General features: G+C 39.1%; 1 protein-coding gene across 9 annotated transcripts in view; it reads right to left on the bottom strand.

Annotated features, from left to right (window-relative positions):
* Nucleotides 1–664: 664 nt before the first annotated feature.
* The window catches only part of CA8 (carbonic anhydrase 8 (inactive)), an 85,381-nt gene continuing 67,526 nt past the window's right edge, over nucleotides 665–18,519 (bottom strand). For 7 of the 9 annotated variants that reach the window (XM_081504342.1, XM_081504345.1, XM_081504344.1 and 4 more), the window contains 2 exons: nucleotides 18,248–18,417; nucleotides 665–2,468 (listed from right to left, as the gene is read on the bottom strand). In XM_081504342.1, the coding sequence (XP_081360468.1) occupies nucleotides 18,283–18,417 (135 nt within the window). In that variant the 3' untranslated portion in view covers nucleotides 665–2,468; nucleotides 18,248–18,282. Of the gene's footprint in view, nucleotides 2,469–4,893; nucleotides 5,063–18,247; nucleotides 18,418–18,519 lie in introns of all 9 variants that reach the window. The other 2 variants (XR_014057795.1, XR_014057796.1) reach the window with 1 other exon arrangement.

Here is an 18,519-nt window from a genome sequence, read left to right as displayed (position 1 = left end):
ATATCTGCTATATTAATATACTCTAACAGAAGTGCATGGATTCTAAGGAAAATGAGGTTTCTGGGGTGCCTCTTCATGCACATGCTATCTTGAGGCACAGTCTTGTAGAGGTCAGACTTGAAAGTCATTAATCAGCACATACTAATTAATTGCTCTTAATTAAATAGAAAAATTAAACAGAAAATTTCAGAGTAATAAACACAGAAGGTTAATGACTATTATTGTTATGGCAACTTCACTTTCAATAAACTTTAAGTTATCCAAAAGCATGAGTCTACCCTCAATCACAATGATGGTATTTAACACAATTTTGCTTACTCAAGTGAAAATTCCAAAAGGAACTTGACAGCATAACCTTTTGAGTAATGTACCATCTTAGATGATAGAGCATTACAGCCAGAATGGCCACATGAGCAGCTCCACAGACGTGCTTCCCAGTGAAATAACCATATCTGATAGAATTTTTTTAAAAAGTGAGGGGAAACCTTCCCTGGTGGTCCAGTGATTTAAGATTTTGCCTTCAGTGCAGGAGGTGCAGGTTCGATCACTGGTCAGGAAGCTAAGATCCCAAATTCCTCATAGGCAAAAAGCGAAAACATAAAAAAAAAAAAAAAAAAAAAAAAACAGAAGCAATACTGTAACAAATTCAGTAGAAACTTCAAAAAGGGTCCAGAAGAAAAACTTTAATTAAAAAAAGAAGAAGAAATGCAAAGTGTCCAGAAATTTTCCTAAGGACATGTAACAAGTGGAGAAAAATGTATTCAAGACAACTCTCCTGAATCTCAGTTAAGATTATTTGGAATCTGAGCCATAAACACCCTCATTCCAGTTTAGCAGGATTAAATACCCATTTTAGGTGGGTATGGCCAGGAAGATGGGGTTCCTTCTTCTCTCAAACCTCAATCCTTAAAAGGTTTACAGAGGCTAAATTTCAAGAGCCCCTAAGCCCCCTTCCTCCACCCAACCCCCACTCACAGAGCAGAGGTTTTTCACCCAGAGGCAGACTGAGAATACCAGGACCTTGCTCACCTTAACCTCAGCTTATTCATAGGGTGGAAGTTTCATGCTGGGCGAGGCAAGCCACAAAAGCCACAAAAACCAGAGGCTTCTCCTGGACCCAGAACCCTGCTTGCAAAGCAGGAGAGTCAATCCACAAGAAGCAAACCACTGTCCCCACCCACAGCTCCACAGCTATGACTCCAACTGCCCAAGTCTCCACCATGAACCATCTTGGCTTCCATTTTCAGGGATATTTGGTGTGATTTTTTTTTCATTTGCATTTAATGCTTTTCATTATTACAACCTCCACCCAACACATCTAAAATCTCTCAACACATACTACCTAATTCCATCTGTATTGTTTCTAACTTTGATATTTTGTATCACGAAATCCCTCAAAATTGGTTCTATGTTACTGAAGTCATTAGTTTTACAAGAATAATTATAACAACGACTAATAACATGTAGTAAGTACTAGATTTGTGCCAGGCACTCTACTGTTTTACATAAATTATCTTGTTCTGCCACATCTAACTGCATCTAAGCATATGCTTAACTTTGCCAGTAGCACTTAATATTAATTAAAATAAGGATATTGATCATCTTTGAAAGAAATATCTCAATATACTGACGTGAAACCTATAGGATAAAATATTTTAAAGACTTACAAAATGTACACCACTTAATTATTATGCCACACTATTAAATTTATGTTTCTATTATGGAAAATAAAGCTATAAAATAAAAATAAAGTATTTGCTTTTTACCCTATTTATTTCTTACACCTTTCTCAAGTTCCTAGAAGCCGCAGCTTCTCATGTCAAATAAATATGATTAGATTCATATATTCAATTAAATCTTCTAACTAAGAAAGTACTATATAAAGTGAGTATTATGTTCTTGCATTAACTCCCAAATTATGTTTTATAACAAGTCACCCTGACATTAATCATGGTATGAGGGTTGAAAAGTAACACAGGATAGATTTTTACTAATCCTTCACATTCCATTTTGAAGCTGTATGCTGCTCTTGATCAGAACTCTCATTTTATTATCAAGAATTACATTATTCTCCGAATGAATGAATTTTCTGTTGGAGACAGGAAATGAAGGACTGCAAATGCTGGAAATGTATTTTTCCTGTCTCAGTGTTAATACATGATATATATGCATTCATATTAACAATAACTCTGAAAACTAGTTTCATTTCCTCTACACATAAGCAATAAACAGTAAGTGCAAAAATGTGAATACTAGCAGCAGTGATGTGGATACAGAATATGGGGTTCCATTTGAATGTACAGCCATTTCTAATATTTCATTAGAGCATGTGTACAGGCAACTGTCGCAGATGTCTATCACAGCTGGATTAGATGAAGAAAACAATGCAGGCTTTGCGGATAAACCGAAGCTGCAGCTCAAAGTTTCCATTTCTTATCCAAGGGCACCATAGGACCATTGTCTTCCTCCTTCAAGGCAAAAAAGGAGTCAGTTATGTTACTGATATTCTTCCACAGCAGACTGAAAAGTCTTTTCTACAGTCCAACAGGAGACAGCAACAACGAGAAGTTTCATAAGAAAACATGGAAATTTCAAAAATATCTTCATGCTCAAGTTTGTCATCTCTGCAATTTTTCCACAAAGTCTACCATAACTTTATTTCTTTGACCAAATCTATTAATGCAAAATTTCATAGAAACATATTTTCAACCCAAATAAATGAATGCTTGAACTGTTTTCTAAACAAAAAATTTGTATGTCATGCAAAATAATAAAGAAATCTTTTAGTTGTTGTCATTAATTTCCTGTGTAATAATTGCAGGTGGTAACTAAGCACAAAGACCACTTCTTCCTAGTCCCCAAATTCTATTAAATAAATGAAAAAATAATAAATACAGAATAACAAAGGAAACAGTCAGACATTTTGAGATAACTAAGAGTCTTCTCATTTAGAAAACAATATCAGCTAAGATTTTCATTCAGTACGTCTACTCGTGTTACAACAGATGGGCTGGGAAAACTGACAACTGGTTCATACAGTTGCTAAACATAAACTAGTCCAATTTTGGGGGCAAAACAAATATCTATTAAAATAATGCATATACTTTTCACCCAGAATTACATTTCTTGGAACTTATGATAGAGATACAATCACCTAATTATACAAAAATTTTATGTGTAAGAATATTCACTGCAGAAAAAAAAAAACTAGAAAAAAAACAAGCAATTTCCTTCTTTAATAAACTATGATATGATAGAATACTTTAAAATTGTTCATACATGATACACATATGGACTTCCTTGTACATATGTACATACACATGACCACACATGTATGTATATATTCACATAAGTACATACAATTTATGGAACAATTTATTAGAAAACATTAATAACGCTAGGGTATATATTTCCAAACTAAATTTCAAATAAGATAGTGGGCCATGATCAAATATTTTAAGATTATGCCTCAAAGATTTGATTTTGAAGGTAAAACAGGATGCTGTTTATATATGCATTTGACAACTATAACCCAACAAATTATAAATCAAAGTGACTGACATAAAACTAACTGATGATCTACATTGTCAAGCCTCAGCATTTTAGAGCTTTTTCAAGGGAGCCTAAAGGTCAGCATGCATGAATTTTTGCAAAAGGAAAATAAACTGGAGGCCCCCTTGCCACTTGGTCAAATATGTTCCACATAACTGGAAGTTAGGTGGAAAAAATGGATCTATATTCAAAAAAACAGTGAAAACTCTGATCAAATTGAGTAAAACATGATTCTTTCATACGAAATCATCTGTCTCTAATATGCTAATGTGCATTGTTAATCTCCAAAAGGAGACTATTATATTCAGAATTTCCCAAATATACGGGAACAGTCACCTCTTGATTTAACAAACATCTCAAGGGAACACTGCTCTGCAGAACACAGTTGGGAAAGGGTGTTCTAGAGGCGGAGATCCCAAGTTTATGAAAGTAATTCAATTTCATTTTAAGAATATATCCAATTATTCTAAAAATTAAGCTGTGTGCGCTGTGCTTAATCACTCAGTCATGTCTAACTCTTTGCAATTCCATGGACTGTAGCCCGTCAGGCTCCTCTGTCCATGGGGATTCTCCAGGCAAGAATAATGGGGTGGGTTGCCGTTCCCTCCTCTATGGGATCTTCCCAACTCAGAGACGAACCCAGGTTTCCTGCATTGCAGGCAGATTCTTTACCATCTGAGCCATGAGGGAAGCAAAAAAATTATGCTACCATGGTCCAAAACATTAATTAGACAAAAGATAGAAAGATAAATCCTCTTTTCCTTCTGTCAGCCACCACCCATTAACACACACACACAGAGACACATACATATCACACACTATAAACCCTTCCCTTCAACCTCCCAATACAGTATATAGCAATTTTGGTTGGATCAATATTCAATTTCTTTTATTGTGATGATGTAAATATTATTCGACTTCCCAGGTGGCGTTATGGTAAAGAACCCACCTGTGAATGCAGGAGTCATAAAAGATGCAGGTTTGATCCCTGGTTTGGGAAAATCCTCTGAAGGAGGTAATTCAAACCCACTCCAGTTTACAGAGGAGCCTGGCAGGCTACAGTCCATAGGGTCGCAAAGAGTTGGACACCACTTAAGTGACTTAGCAAACACAGAAATATTATTCAGAGTGGAACTACCTGTATTAATATATCATTCATTTTCCTTTCTTGTACAACTTTTTGTTTTCTCAGGAATGAATCATTATCTCAAGCTTTCCCCACCTAGGTACTCAATCCCAAATTGCCTACAATTGTCTGACTCTCCTCTCAAGAAGTTAAGACATATCACACAGTCTATCAACTTCGTATTCCTGGAGGAAGCTCTTCTAGAACCTTCTTGCCTGCTCATATCCGGACTCACACCCTCCACAGCTGGCCACTTCGCTTCACCATCATGCTGGGGATCCCCTTTGCCCTTTTCCTTTGTCAGATCTCCTGTTTCCTGGATCCCACATCTGTCTCCTTGGATTACTTTGGTCAAGCACATCTGCCGTTTGAGTAGAGGTCTTCCTGCCAGGATATTGATGGATGAGTGGGGGAGGAGGTGCACAGTAAAGATGTTATTTAATCATCCTGTCTTCAGAAAGGTTTCCCGACCCTCAATCGAGCCTATGTGCCCTAAGAGAGGAACTCTCCCCTCATCACAGCAGAAGGACTTCCAGGGATCCACCACAGATTAGGAGGGCACCTGGAAATGTAACTGCTTCTCCAACAGCTATTAACTAGTTCAGATGACTTGAGCCTTCTTCAACTTCTAGATACATCCATTGCCACCAATTCCTGGGACTTTGAGAGATACCGTCGTGTAAACAGCCTTGTTCCTCATGTGTGATAAAGCCATTCTCACACAACCACCTGCTTCCAAAATACTGTCCCTGCCGTCTCTTCTTTTGTTTTCTCTATTCTTGTATGTTTTCACACTTAAAAAAAAAAAATCTCTTTCCTGTTATTTTAACACACTTCATGGCAGAAACAAAACTAAAAGCCTTTCTATTTAATAGATTAGCATGATTTGATAAATAAGTTCCTTTTTATGCATTTGTATATCTTCTAAACTTTCTCTAATAACTCTATCATTGGGTAATCAGAACATAAATTTACTGGCAGGGAAGGAAAGGCAACACAGATGTACAGAATGGACTTGTGAACACAGTGGGGGAGGGAGAGAGTGGGATAAATGGAGAAAGTAGCATCAATATATATATGCTTTCATGTGTAAAGTGGATAGCTGGTGAGAAGTTGCTATAAAACACAGGGAGCTCAGCTCTGTGCTCTGCGATCACCTAGAGGGCTGGGATGTGGGGAGGAGAGGAGGCTCAACTGGGAGGGCGATATATGTATAATTATGGCTGATTCATGTTGTTGTATGGCAGAAACCAACACAATATTGTAAAAAAAAATTTTTTAATTTACCTGATATAATAATCTAAAGAAATGACATTTGGAATATACAAAGGTAATCAGGCTGAATTTCTCCCTCCTTGGGACTTCCTCCAAATACTCATTTATCTATATATAAATAATAAGAAAGTTTAACTATAAAAGGAAATTTTCTATTACCCAATGATCATTGTTCATAATGAGACCCTGAAGTAAGGCCATAATCTTAAGAAGTCTTCTAAATCATCAGCTATTTCAATATAATTATAACAGATGTTATCTTTCATGTGACTATTTCTGAACCTTAAATTATCTTCTATGAAGACACCCTAGGGAATGAGCGCAAATCAAATTACCATTGAAGAACTTCCTGAAAAGCTCTCAAAAATAAAAAAGCACATGTGCACACATGTCCTTAGAAGTCGCAGAGTTGCTTGGCTGACCTTTGTTCCAGTGAGTTTGGTTCAGCTAATTGATAACCCACTGCTGTGTCCCTGTTTAAGTAAGATAATTCAGTATAAAATCTCTAAAAGCAGAGTCTTTATACTACAATACAAAATATTAAACAATTTTTAAAAAAGAAAGAATGAGACTCAGAGATACTAGTAACTTTGTCAAGGTCACACAGCTAACTGGTGGAGTCAGAATGGAACCCAAGCCACCCATCCACCACTGTGCCACAGGGGGCCTCCACATTCACCCCAGTGCTCGTCACTGAGAGGAGGGTTTGAGAGATGCTTGTTGCTTCTTTCTATTGTGTATTTGAATTTTCTGCTGCAAACACGTATTCTATTTAGAGGCACAGGGACAAAGAACAGAAAGAAAATCAAAGAGTGACTCTTGCCACAGAAATTTCAATAGGTAGATGGAGATGAACACATTTCAAGACAGTGAGGAGTAAAAAAGGAGATGAGAAAGAGGTGAGAAGTACAGAGTGACTGATTTTTAAAAGGGCAAAAACACCTTGAATCCATGATGCAAGCATAAATTAACATAACACTTAGGGATGGTATTGGGGCTTCCCAGGTGGCACTATTGGTAAAGAATCCACTTGCCAATTCAGGAGACACAAGAGACATGGGTTCAGTCCTTGGGTTGGGAAGATCCCCTGGAGAAGAAAATGGCAACTCACTCCAGGATTCTTGCCTGGGAAATCCCATGGACAGAGGAGCCTGGCTGCCTACAGTCCATGGGGTCACAGAGTCGGACACAACTGAGCACCAACTGGGGATGATATTAGCAATGTGATACCAAAAATGAAAACTTGGATGTCCTTTTTCCCTAGAAATCTCAATCCTAGGAACTTATCTAAAGAGATAAGGAAGGACTTCCCTGGTGGTCCAGTGGTTAAGATTCTACCTTCTAATGCATGGAGCACAGGTTCAATCCCTGGTCGAGGAGCTAAGATCCCACATGCTTTCTGGTGCAGCCAATAAATAAATAAATAAATGTTTAAAAAAGAGAGATAAGGAGGCAAAGATATGCAAGGGCTTCATAATTGTCTGCCCTTTGTTATTTGAAATGTGTAGTGAAAAGAGCTCAGGGTTTGCAGTGAAACCTACCTGGGTATGAACCTTGGGTTTGCAGTGTACTGTCTGTGACCTGAGCAAGTTACTCAACTCTTTTCAGACTCAGGGTCTTTATTTCTAAAATGGAAAATAAAAGAACATGCCTCACAAGATCAATGTGAGGATTAAATGAGATAAAATATAGCACAGGGTCTGAAATACAAAACAGCGTTCATTCTTTCCTGTCATCACTCACTAGAATGCGTCACTTAGAATGAATGTGTAGGGTTTCTCTGGTGGCTCAGTGGTAAAGAATCTGCCTGCCAGTGCAGGGGACATGGGTTCCATCCTTGGTCCAGGAAGATCCCACGTGCTGCAGAGCAACTCAGCCTGTGTGCCACAACTACTAAGCCTGTGCTCCAGAGACTGGGAGCCGCAACTACTGGTGCCTACACACCTAGAGACCGTGCTCCACAACAAGAGAAGCTGCCACAGTGAGAAGCCTGTAAACTGCAACAAAGACCCAGCACAGCCAAAATAAAATAATAAAATGAGTAAGTTTTTTAAAAAAATAGATTGAATGTGTAAACTTTAACCAAAACTCAACACATCAGGTTGCTTTGTATATCGCATACATGTTGATATTGTTTAACTGCTAAGTCATATCCAACTCTTCTGCACCAAAGTGTCATAAACCACTAAACTTAGCTTTTAAAGTTCTTCCCAAGCAAATCTACCTTATGCTATTTTGACACTTTCTCAATCTCAATTAGCACTAAACTCATTAACAAAACTGTTTTATACACAACAGTGAGTCACATTTTTCTTCCTTCTTCCCTAATCCCAAGTGTGTTCTAAGGGTGATTGAGTATCTAATTACTTCTTAATTGAATGCACATATTACACATTTTTCACTAGGTTCAAGTTTAATGCTTTCAGTCCAGAAATCAAAGTCAATGAAATTAAGTTGAACTGGGATTTGAGCAACTATTTTAAGGAGAAGGTTTGTATTATGTCTAATTATAAGTAAATGTGGATTTTAGCATTATTTCCTATGGAAATATTTCAGGTCCAGAAATGTGCCAGAAATGACTAATTTAGATGATTAATAACACTGTTATTCTTATGTACAATCTTTTATTCCTCATTACAGTGATTTTATTGCTGAGTCCCACTAAATATAATCATTCTTGAAATAAAAGATACCATTAGAGAACCATTGGTTGTACCCAGACTAAAATTAGAATGAACATTCATTCATGTTTGTGAAAAATTACATGAGTTTCTCTGTACCATAAGGGTTATTGGAACTCTCACATGCTGCTAACACAAGAAAAACATAAATTTTGGAATACATTCATCAAAAATATTCATTCATGGCAAACCATAAAAAATATTACTATCAAACTGCTGCTGCTAAGTCACTTCAGTCGTGTCCGACTCTCTGCGACCCCATAGACGGCAGCCCACCAGGCTCCGCCGTCCCTAGGATTCTCCAGGCAAGAACACTGGAGTGGGTTGCCATTTCCTTCTCCAGTGCATGAAAGGGAAAAGTGAAAGCGAAGTCGCTCAGTCGTGTCCGACTCTTAGCAACCCCATGGACTGTAGCCTACCAGGCTCCTCCGTCCATGGGATTTTCCGGGCAAGAGTACTGGAGTGGGGTGCCATTGCCTTCTCCATTACTATCAAAATGGTGCTCCAATTCAGTTCATACTTTACCAGGAGACTATTTCTTGAGGGTTTTTGTTTTTATTTTTCCTTTTGCATTATGCAGGAGTTAAAATAAAAAACCTCTGAAGTAGGTATATCATACAATGAAGGTTTGTTTGCTTGTTCCTAGCTATGGAAATCAACCATCTGTAATAACTTAGTTGAAGGCCTCTTCAGGCAGAAGACTAGATTAAATAATTTTCTGAGATCCAGTTCAACTCCATGCTTCTAAGATGTCTTTGAAAATATATTCTGCAGACAAGCCCTCAAGACTTTTATGAGTTTCCAACCACTAAAAGTAAAAGAATTCAGAAACTGTGCAGGCATTTAAAGCAGCAATGTGATAAAAAAAATTGGTTGTTTTTCAGTCGATAATTCATGTCTAACTGTTTGCGACCCCATGGACTGCAGCATGCCAGGCTTCCCTGTCTCTCACCATCTCCCAGAGTTTGCTCAAGCTCATGTCCATTGAGTCTGTGATGCCATCCAACCATCTCATCCTCTGTCATTCCCTTCTCCTCGGCCTTCAATCTTTCCCAGCATCAGGGTGTTTTCCAAAGAGTTGGCTCTTTGTGTTAGGTGACCAAAGTATTGGAGCTTCAGCTTCAGCATCAGTTCTTCCAATAAATATTCAGGGTTGATTTCCTTTAGGATTGACTGGTTTGATCTCCTTGCAATCCAAGGGACTCTCAAGAGTCTTCTCCAGCGCCACCATTCAAAAGCATCAGTTCTTCAGCACTCAGCTTGCTTTATGGTCCAACTCTCACATCTGTACTTGACTACTGGAAAAATCACAGCTTTGACTATACAGACATGATAGAAAATAGACTCATCCAAAACCAATGTGGTTTTACTGTTTTAACAATTAATTTATTCTGAGAATGGTATTGCCGTGCTTAGTCGCTCAGTCGTATCTGACTCTTTGGACCTCATGGACTGTAGCCCGTCAAGCTCCTCTGTCCGTGGGGATTCTCCAGGCAAGAATACTAGAGTAAGTTGCCATGCCCTCCTCCAGGAGATCTTCCAAACTCAGAGATCAAACCCAGGTCTCCTTCACTGCAGGCAGATTCTTAACTATCTGAGCCACTAAGGAAGCCCATGAATACCCAAGTGGGTAGCCTATCCCTTCTCCAGGGGATCTTCCTGACCCAGGGACTGAGCTAGGGTCTCCTGCATTGCAGGCAGTTTCTTTACCAGCTGAGCTACCAGGGAAGCCTGAGAATGGTATTACATAGTGTCAAATTTCTTGATAGGAGAAACCTCCATATTATCCAACAAATATTTCAGATTCTGTATAAGATATTGGGCATTGTCTACACTATTTTAGCTTTGTATGCTACCAAAACTAGTTTTAACTGGCATGTTTGCTTGATTAAAACTGAAGGATTACAGTGATCAGAATGGCCATCATCAAAAAGACTACAAGTAGTAAATAAGGGAGAGAATGTGAAGAAAAAGGAACTCTCCTGCACTGTTGGTGGGAATGTAAACTGGCACAGCCACTATAGAGAATATACGAAGGTTCCTTAAAAGACTAAAAATAGAGTTACCGTATGATCCAGCAATCCCACTCTTGGGCATATATTGAGAGATAGTTCAAAAAGATACATACATATATAGTTCAGAAAGATGCATGCACCCTGGTTTTCACTGCCACAATATTTACAATAGCCAGGAGGTGGAAGCATCCTAAATGTCCATCAACTGAGGAATGGAAAAAGAAGATGTATTACATATACACAATGGAATATTATTCAGCCATGAAAAGAACGAAATAATGGCATTTGCAGCAATATAGATGGACCATAAGAAAACTGGAAGAAAGGTTAGTCTGCAAAGAAAGATCATAGGACTTCTCTGGTGGCCCAGTGACTAAGACTCCACGCTCCCAATGTAGGGGGCCTGGGTTCCATCCCTGGTCAGGGAACTAGATCCCACATGCTGCAACTAAAAAGAGATCCCATGTGCTGCAACTAATCCCTGGCACCGCCAAATAAATAAATAAAAATCAATATTTTTAAAAAACAAAAAAGTAACCAAGTGAATTTCAGTCAGTTCAGTTGCTCAGTCGTATCCGACTGTTTGCGATCCCGTGAACCGCAGCATGCCAGGCCTCCCTGTCCATCACCAACTCCCGGAGTCCACCCAAACCAATGTCCATTGAGTCAGTGATGCCATCCAACCATCTCATCCTCTGTCGTCCCCTTCTCCTCCTGCCCTCAATCTTTCCCAGCATCAGGGTCTTTTCAAATGAGTCGTCTCTTCACATCAGGTGGCCAAAGTTTTGGAGTTTCAGCTTGAGCATCAGTCCTTCCAATGAGTATTCAGCACTGATTTCCTTTAGGATGGACTGGTTGGATCTCCTTGCAGTCCAAGGGACTCTCAAGAGTCTTCTCCAACATCACAGTTCAAAAGCATCAATTCTTGTGCACTTAACTTTCTTTATAGTCCAACTCTCAAGTGAATTTGAACAGCAACAAAAGAATTTTTTTTTAAAAAAAAGGAAGATTATAAATTCAATCTTTTATATACTGAATCTGAGGTCTTTGGCACATGCAGAAGAAAAGTCATGCAAACAGTTGGGCATCCAATTCCAGAGCTTAACAGAGAGACCTGGTGCGGGCATACAAATGAGGGTTATTTGCATTTGGTGGTAACAGAGGCTGTGGGTGTAGGTGATTCACCTACAAAAAGAGGAGACCCCCTAGGCTGAACCATGAGGACTCCAACAGCAAGTGCCCTCCAGGAAGGTCCCTTTATGTGCTGGGTTTTCATAGTTCCCTGGATCTATGACAAATATGCTTTCTTACGTCTCAATGACAGAGGGGTCGATAGGGGACGAGATGGTTGAACGGCATCACCAATTCAATGGACATGAATTTGAGCAAGCTCAGGGAGACGGTGAAGGACAGGGAAGCCTGGCATGCTGCAGTCCATGGGGTTGTAAAGAGTCAGACATGACTGAGCGGCTGAACAACAGCAAAGTCTCTATGAACTTCATCATGGAAAAGAAGAACTAGAAAGAACTGACAATAAATGAAGTGGAAAATGAAATGATGAAATGAATGCTTCTTTTTCTTAATAAGCCCCAAACTGGAAAAATAAAATTTAAAAATTGATTTGAGGAAATACCAATAACGAGTATCCATGAGGAAAGAGACACAATACAACGTGTTTAGGTGAGATAAACCTGGTCTCGGTGTCTTTCTTATGGAAAATATATGAAGTTTAAAATAATGAAATCTACTATACTTAAGGTATCACAACATATTAACATTCAACATAAAAGCTGACCCATGACTGCAAAATATTTTCTTTTCTTCCTCCCAAATACAATTTTGTTTAAATTTAAGTGAAGGGGGGAGGGATAAATCATTCAGCAATTTTACCCTCAATAAATTATTAACATTTCAATACACACAAAAAAAGAGACAGATATGGAAGTAAGGATTATTTTCCTTCTTTGGTCATCTTGAAGAAATGTCTATACAGCTTTGACATTTTTCATTCTTGGGTTAATAACAACTTTTATATCATACAATCAACACATAATAGATGGGTTGAGCACCCTTGGTATTTTGGACTTTTCTTGAAATCATTTTGAAGTCCTATAGGAAATCAATTCATTTTTGGACAATTCTATATGATACAGTAAACAGAAAACAGCTATATCCATTGAGCTCTCATTTCTCACCCTAATGCTGTATATCATATTAAATTATTAGAGTGAGTCAAGTCCAAATTCTATTGACTAAAAATATGGCTCTGAGCTTTCCATTTATCCTGGAAGGATAATAGCTTTTGCCTACTTGGTTATTCAGAGTTGACATTATCCCTTCCCCACACAGCCCCTCCTTTTCCATAATGGCTTGGCCTTTTCTGACCTCCAACTTTGTCAGGTTATAAAAGAAAACTGATACGAAATTGATGCTAGCTATAGCATTTATTAAACTTAAGAAGACAACGTTATTAACTGCAAAAGTATACGTGGGGAAGAATTCAGTACAGTCTGAATGTGACTTCAAAGACCCAGAAAGGGTCTCTGCCCAAATATGAAGTTTGACACAAGAATCATTCAGAGATACTTACTTATCTTTTCTTTTCTTCCTTTTTTCTGTTTTTTTTTTTTTTTCCTAATCTATCTGGAACACACTTATAGTTTCCCCTTATTTAGAGTTCTGCAGCATTGGTTTTTACAGAAAATAATTATAAGTAACTATAGTTACTGTAAACATGTGTGCTGCTTAACAATTAAACTGAGTCACAGGGGAAACAGGCAAATTTTTAAACAGAATAGCTTTCTAATAATTGGCTAATATTTAATGAAATAAACAGACAAGTAATTATTTCATTCGAAGGTTAGTATCACTATTCTGATAAGAGTCTGAAGTCACATTCAGACTGTCCTGAACTCTTCCCCATGTTTACTTTCGCAATTTATAACATCGTCTTCTTAGATGTAATAAATGTCACAGGTAGCATCAAATACTATAATACTAACCTCCCAAAGAAATAATTACTTGCCTGTTTGTTTCATTAAATATGAGCCAATTTTTAGAAAGCTATTCTGACTGTTCATATATTTGCCTGAATCTCCTGTGACTCAAATATTGTTAAAGTGCACACGTTTGCAGTAACTATAGCTAATCATAATCATCTTCTGTAAAAACCAATGTCAAAAAATTCTAGATAATCTCCCTTCCCTCCCTTGAAAGGGGAAATGATAAATGTGCTCCCAACAGATCAGGAAACAAAAGAAAGGAAGAAGGAAAAAGTAAGCATTTCTGAAAGATCCCTGTGTCAAATTTACCCTCCATTTGGGCAGAGACCCTTCCTGGTTCTTTGAAGTCACATTATGATGCCAAGCGCAGCAAAGAAACTGGCCAGAAAGCTTGGTCTTCTTTTTGGTTTGTTGTCATTAAGGTTTGGTTCTCCTACACTCACAAAGTTCCACGGCTAAACTGGCTCCCAGAAATCTGAACTAGCCTTGTATCTGGGTGAGTTATATGTGAACTCTTCAAACAAGTACAAAACCACAGTTCATACTTCCTAAATGGTAATATAAAAAGTCCCAGGTAATTCATGGGAATAATAAGTCTCGGTTATCAAAACCCTCCAGATGTCTAGACATGTCATGTAAAAATGAATGTCATTTTAAATGGGAAAACGAAAGTTATTTTAGTGAAGCACAGCTAAAATAAATCTGAATTATTTTGAACAATTTTTTAGAAAGCTATCAGAAAAAAAGTTTTTTTCCTTCTCAGTTCCAAGAGCTTAAATGAAACATTCATGCATTAAATTCAAAGTCTGACTGTCAAATCATTTCACTTTAATAAAAATTTGAATTACCTGCCTTAGGGCATTATTAAATATCAAATAAAAAGCCCACATCCATAAGTCTGATTTCCCAATATAATTTTTATGTAGAAGTATGACTAGATTTGTATTACACATTTCAAGATAAAAGGATCAAAAATGTATTCATGAAAGGATACAGTCAGAAGTGAATTCATCTTTGAGAGAATTTCTGCACCATTCTTAGGAATCTGAGGAAAAATGACCCCCTTTCAGGAATCTCAGCCACCAAGACAAGTATAGCAATCCATCTTCTCTCTTAAAATATCTATACTGTAATTAACTGAAGACTTTGAGAATTACCCATTGTCTTCCTATCATACAATGAATACGAAACATATGTATCTGAAATATATGCAATTTCCTCATAAACATTTAAGGGTGTATGTGTGTGTGTAAGACAGACATAACATAGGGATGGTTATTTAGATATTTAGAGAGGCAATTTGCATGGAGGGCAAGATATGGATCAAAAACTCAAGCCAATAAAAAGTGTCATTTACAGTTACTGATATTCACAGAAGAGTATACCAAACCTACACTGGATAAATTCATAAACTCATGTTCACCAGCCTCACTGTGCCTCTCTGCCTGCCCTCCGATGAGTCCTGCCTGCACCCTCTGCTCCCAACTTCTTCCAGCTTCCCTCCCCCACCCCCAGCTCTTCCCCAATCCCCCTTAAACAGTAAAGCAAGTCATGAAACGCTGTCTAAAAACCACCATCTCCTTCCTTCCTCTGACCGCATGGAAAGAGTCCATTCCCATAACAAAAGTCAGCCTCCACTTGTGCTTAGAATTCCACCCCCTGGCAACTTTTCAGAGATTTCACTGCTAGGATTAGCCCCTCGAGAAACAGCATCTTCAGCCCTGCCCACCTACTGGCTCACTCCCCACTGCCCCAGAAAGAAAGTTCCAGTACTTCTTTTGTTTTAAAAAAAAAAAAGCCTTCATTTGGAACAAAACTGGGTCATCTGTAGAGATATAGACAGACCAAGAGATGATCATACAGAGTGAAGTCAGAAGGAGAAAAACAAATATATTAATGCATATATGTGGAATCTAGAAAAATGGTACAGATGAATCTATTTGCAGGTCAGGAATAGAGATGCAGACTTAGAGAATGAATGTGCGGACACAGCAAGGGAAGGAGGGGGTGGGATGAATTGAGAGAGGAGCACTGACATATAAACACCGCTGCTGCTGCTGCTTAGTCACTTCAGTTGTGTCCGACTGTGTGACCCCATGGACTGTAGCCCACAAGGCTTCTCTGTCCACGGCATTCTCCAGGAAAGAATACTGGAACGGGTATACTCCACTCCATACTGAATACTGTATGTATGAGAATACTGGAGGAGCGTCCTGCTCCAGGGGGATCTTCCCGACCCAGGGATCGAACCCGGGTCTCCTGCTACAGGCAGCGTCTTTACTGCTGAGTGACCAGGGAAGCCCCATATATACACTACCATGAGTAAAATAGATAGCTAGTGGGAAGCTGCGGTCATCACAAGGTATCTCTACCTCCTCCCTTCAAACTCCACTTCTGCCCACTGCAACCTATATCCCTCATCCTCCTGCTATCCTGAGGGCCTAAGTGTGGAGATGCTCCCTGACCTCTGACCCTTAGTGCGTAAGACAGAGGGATCTGTCAGTCAGGCTGCCTGAGTCCAACTTCCACTTCCACTGCTCAATAACTTTGGGCAAATGACCTAACTTCCCAGTGCTTTGGTTAGCTTGTCATAAAGCAACACATAAGGTTTTATGAACACGTGAGGTCATCCCCATGTATTATTAGAACATTATATGTACACACACATGCAGACACACATAATCTACACCCACAACTCCCACATTCTGTTCAGACCTCTTTTCTGATCTCCAGTCTTGAAATTCCAGCTTCCTTCATGACAGGTCCACCCACTGTTGTGATTGACAAGCCACTCTCTGTTCTCTCTCTCCATCTCAGACAGAACCTCCTCCAGCTTCCCTATTGTCATTCTGCCTACACAGTTTCTAAAGCCCCAAACCCCAGCTGTTATCATTGATAATTCCATCTCCTCTCACTCACATCCAACTTACCCCTAGATATCACTTTCAAGGTCTCTTTCACAAACGTAAACCTCTCTCCGTCCACCCTGTTCCTAGTCTGATACCCAAGCCTCCATGCCTTGCACCTTGGTTACCCAATGGACTTCTAAAATACCTTTCTACTCCCCCAGCCTGGCCCACAGTAAGCCAGTCCATTCATTCTCCAGCCACTGTGCTCTCCTGAGAACATACAGGGGTCAGGCCACTCCCCTGAGAACCCTTAGATGTCAACCCATTGACAATGAAATAAAGATGTCTAACTCGGCTGACAAGGCCCTTGAAGACAGGGCCCCACCTGACTCTCCCTTTCATCTCCACACCCCAGACTCAGAGGGCTTCTTTCAGGTATCTCAGCGCATCAAAGTATTACCATCTCCACAGGGAGGGGACCCTTGAGGGTCTTTGCAAAGATATTCCCTCTAGGCAAAATCTGCTCCACTCCACTTTTTTGTTCTTCTCATTCATGGAATTTATTACAGTTTGTAACTGTACTTTTGAAATGTTTTTACATTGTCCTGCTCACCATCTCAGGCTTAAGCTTTGTTTTTTTAAAATATTTTTTGATATGGACAATTTTTGAAGTCTTTATTGAATTTGTTACAATATTGCCTCTGTTTTACACTTTGTTATTTTGGCCATGAGGAATGTGGGGTTTTAGCTCCCTGACCGGGAGCAAATCCACACACTCTTCCAGGAAGGTAAGTCTTAACCACTGGACCACCAAGGAAGTCCTAGACTGTGAGCTCCTGGAGGCCAGAGATTTCAGTTCCTCTGTGACTCCCCCATCCACTGGACCGCTGACACAGGTTGAGAGGACATACTCCCAATGGACCACTAAACAGTCAGAGCTCTGTCCTGACTCCTAGGAAACTGTTCCAAGAGATACTTTCCTCTCATGGGAAGCAGCGGTTTCATAGCAACACACTGACCAAGGTATGTGACCTTGGGCAATCTACAAGGTGAAGAAGTAACCCAGTATACAGGCATTTATATATATTTTATATTTTCCTTGTTTGTGATATTTATTTTGTTAGCTCCTTAAGGGTAAGTAACACATACATTGAATCCAATATATTAAAATGTATAGATTATGTTTCCATCAGTAAAAAAAATACTGCATTTATATAATCAACAAGTGCTTCTTGAATAAAATCACTTCCATAGGGTAAGTATTATCACTCTGGCCCGATCTACCCTCACTACCTATCCCAATAAGCAAGATGACCAAACCTGCACTGAACAAATGGCCAGCTTTGAGGCTCAACAACTCCCAGTCCCTTTCTTCATGCTCCCCATTCACCAGGAGATACAGCTGCAGTTTCAAGCTACGACAACACAGCAAAGTACCAAAGAAGTACTTGCGTGTCACCATTATCCTGCCTCAGGCGCCTCCCCTTATGAAAGCTGACATTAAAGCAAAACTTATCAATAGAATGAAAGGCTGCACTGCTGCGAAAACATAAGGAATGTAGATTTTTCCCTAATAGCGCATGAAATTTTTATAAACCACCTGACTTGTAATGAATAGGGCCTGAGAATGTGTCCTAAATTTCAATGAAGTGCATTCACACTGTGATATTAACAGGTTCATCATGAGAGCTGCTTTCACGTGCAGGCTCAACTGTGTGCCTGTTTTCCTCACTTAATCCGCACGTACCCAGATGAAGACACATCAGCTCCTGTTTTCTCTGGCTACTGAAACGCAGCTCTAATGATTCTGTCACTGAGCGGCTGAGTGGGTCTAAAATTGTCTCCCAAAATCCCATCACAGCCCTCCACGAGCTCTGCCCCCTTCACGTGTGTCCTCAGCCTTCGAAATTCTTCAATCTGAAAATAAAAGCAGAACAAAACAGATTAATTGTCTACCAGCCACCAGCAAGATGGGAATCTCATCAATGACTTAAAATATGCTTAAATTACAGGCATTTA

The sequence above is a fragment of the Giraffa tippelskirchi genome, chromosome 6 (genome assembly GCF_054371585.1).
Source record: "Giraffa tippelskirchi isolate mGirTip1 chromosome 6, T2T-mGirTip1v1.2.pri, whole genome shotgun sequence".
NCBI classification, from domain to species: Eukaryota; Metazoa; Chordata; class Mammalia; order Artiodactyla; family Giraffidae; genus Giraffa; species Giraffa tippelskirchi.
Note: the sequence above shows the minus strand (reverse complement) of the source record. Positions and strands in the feature narration are given on the sequence as shown.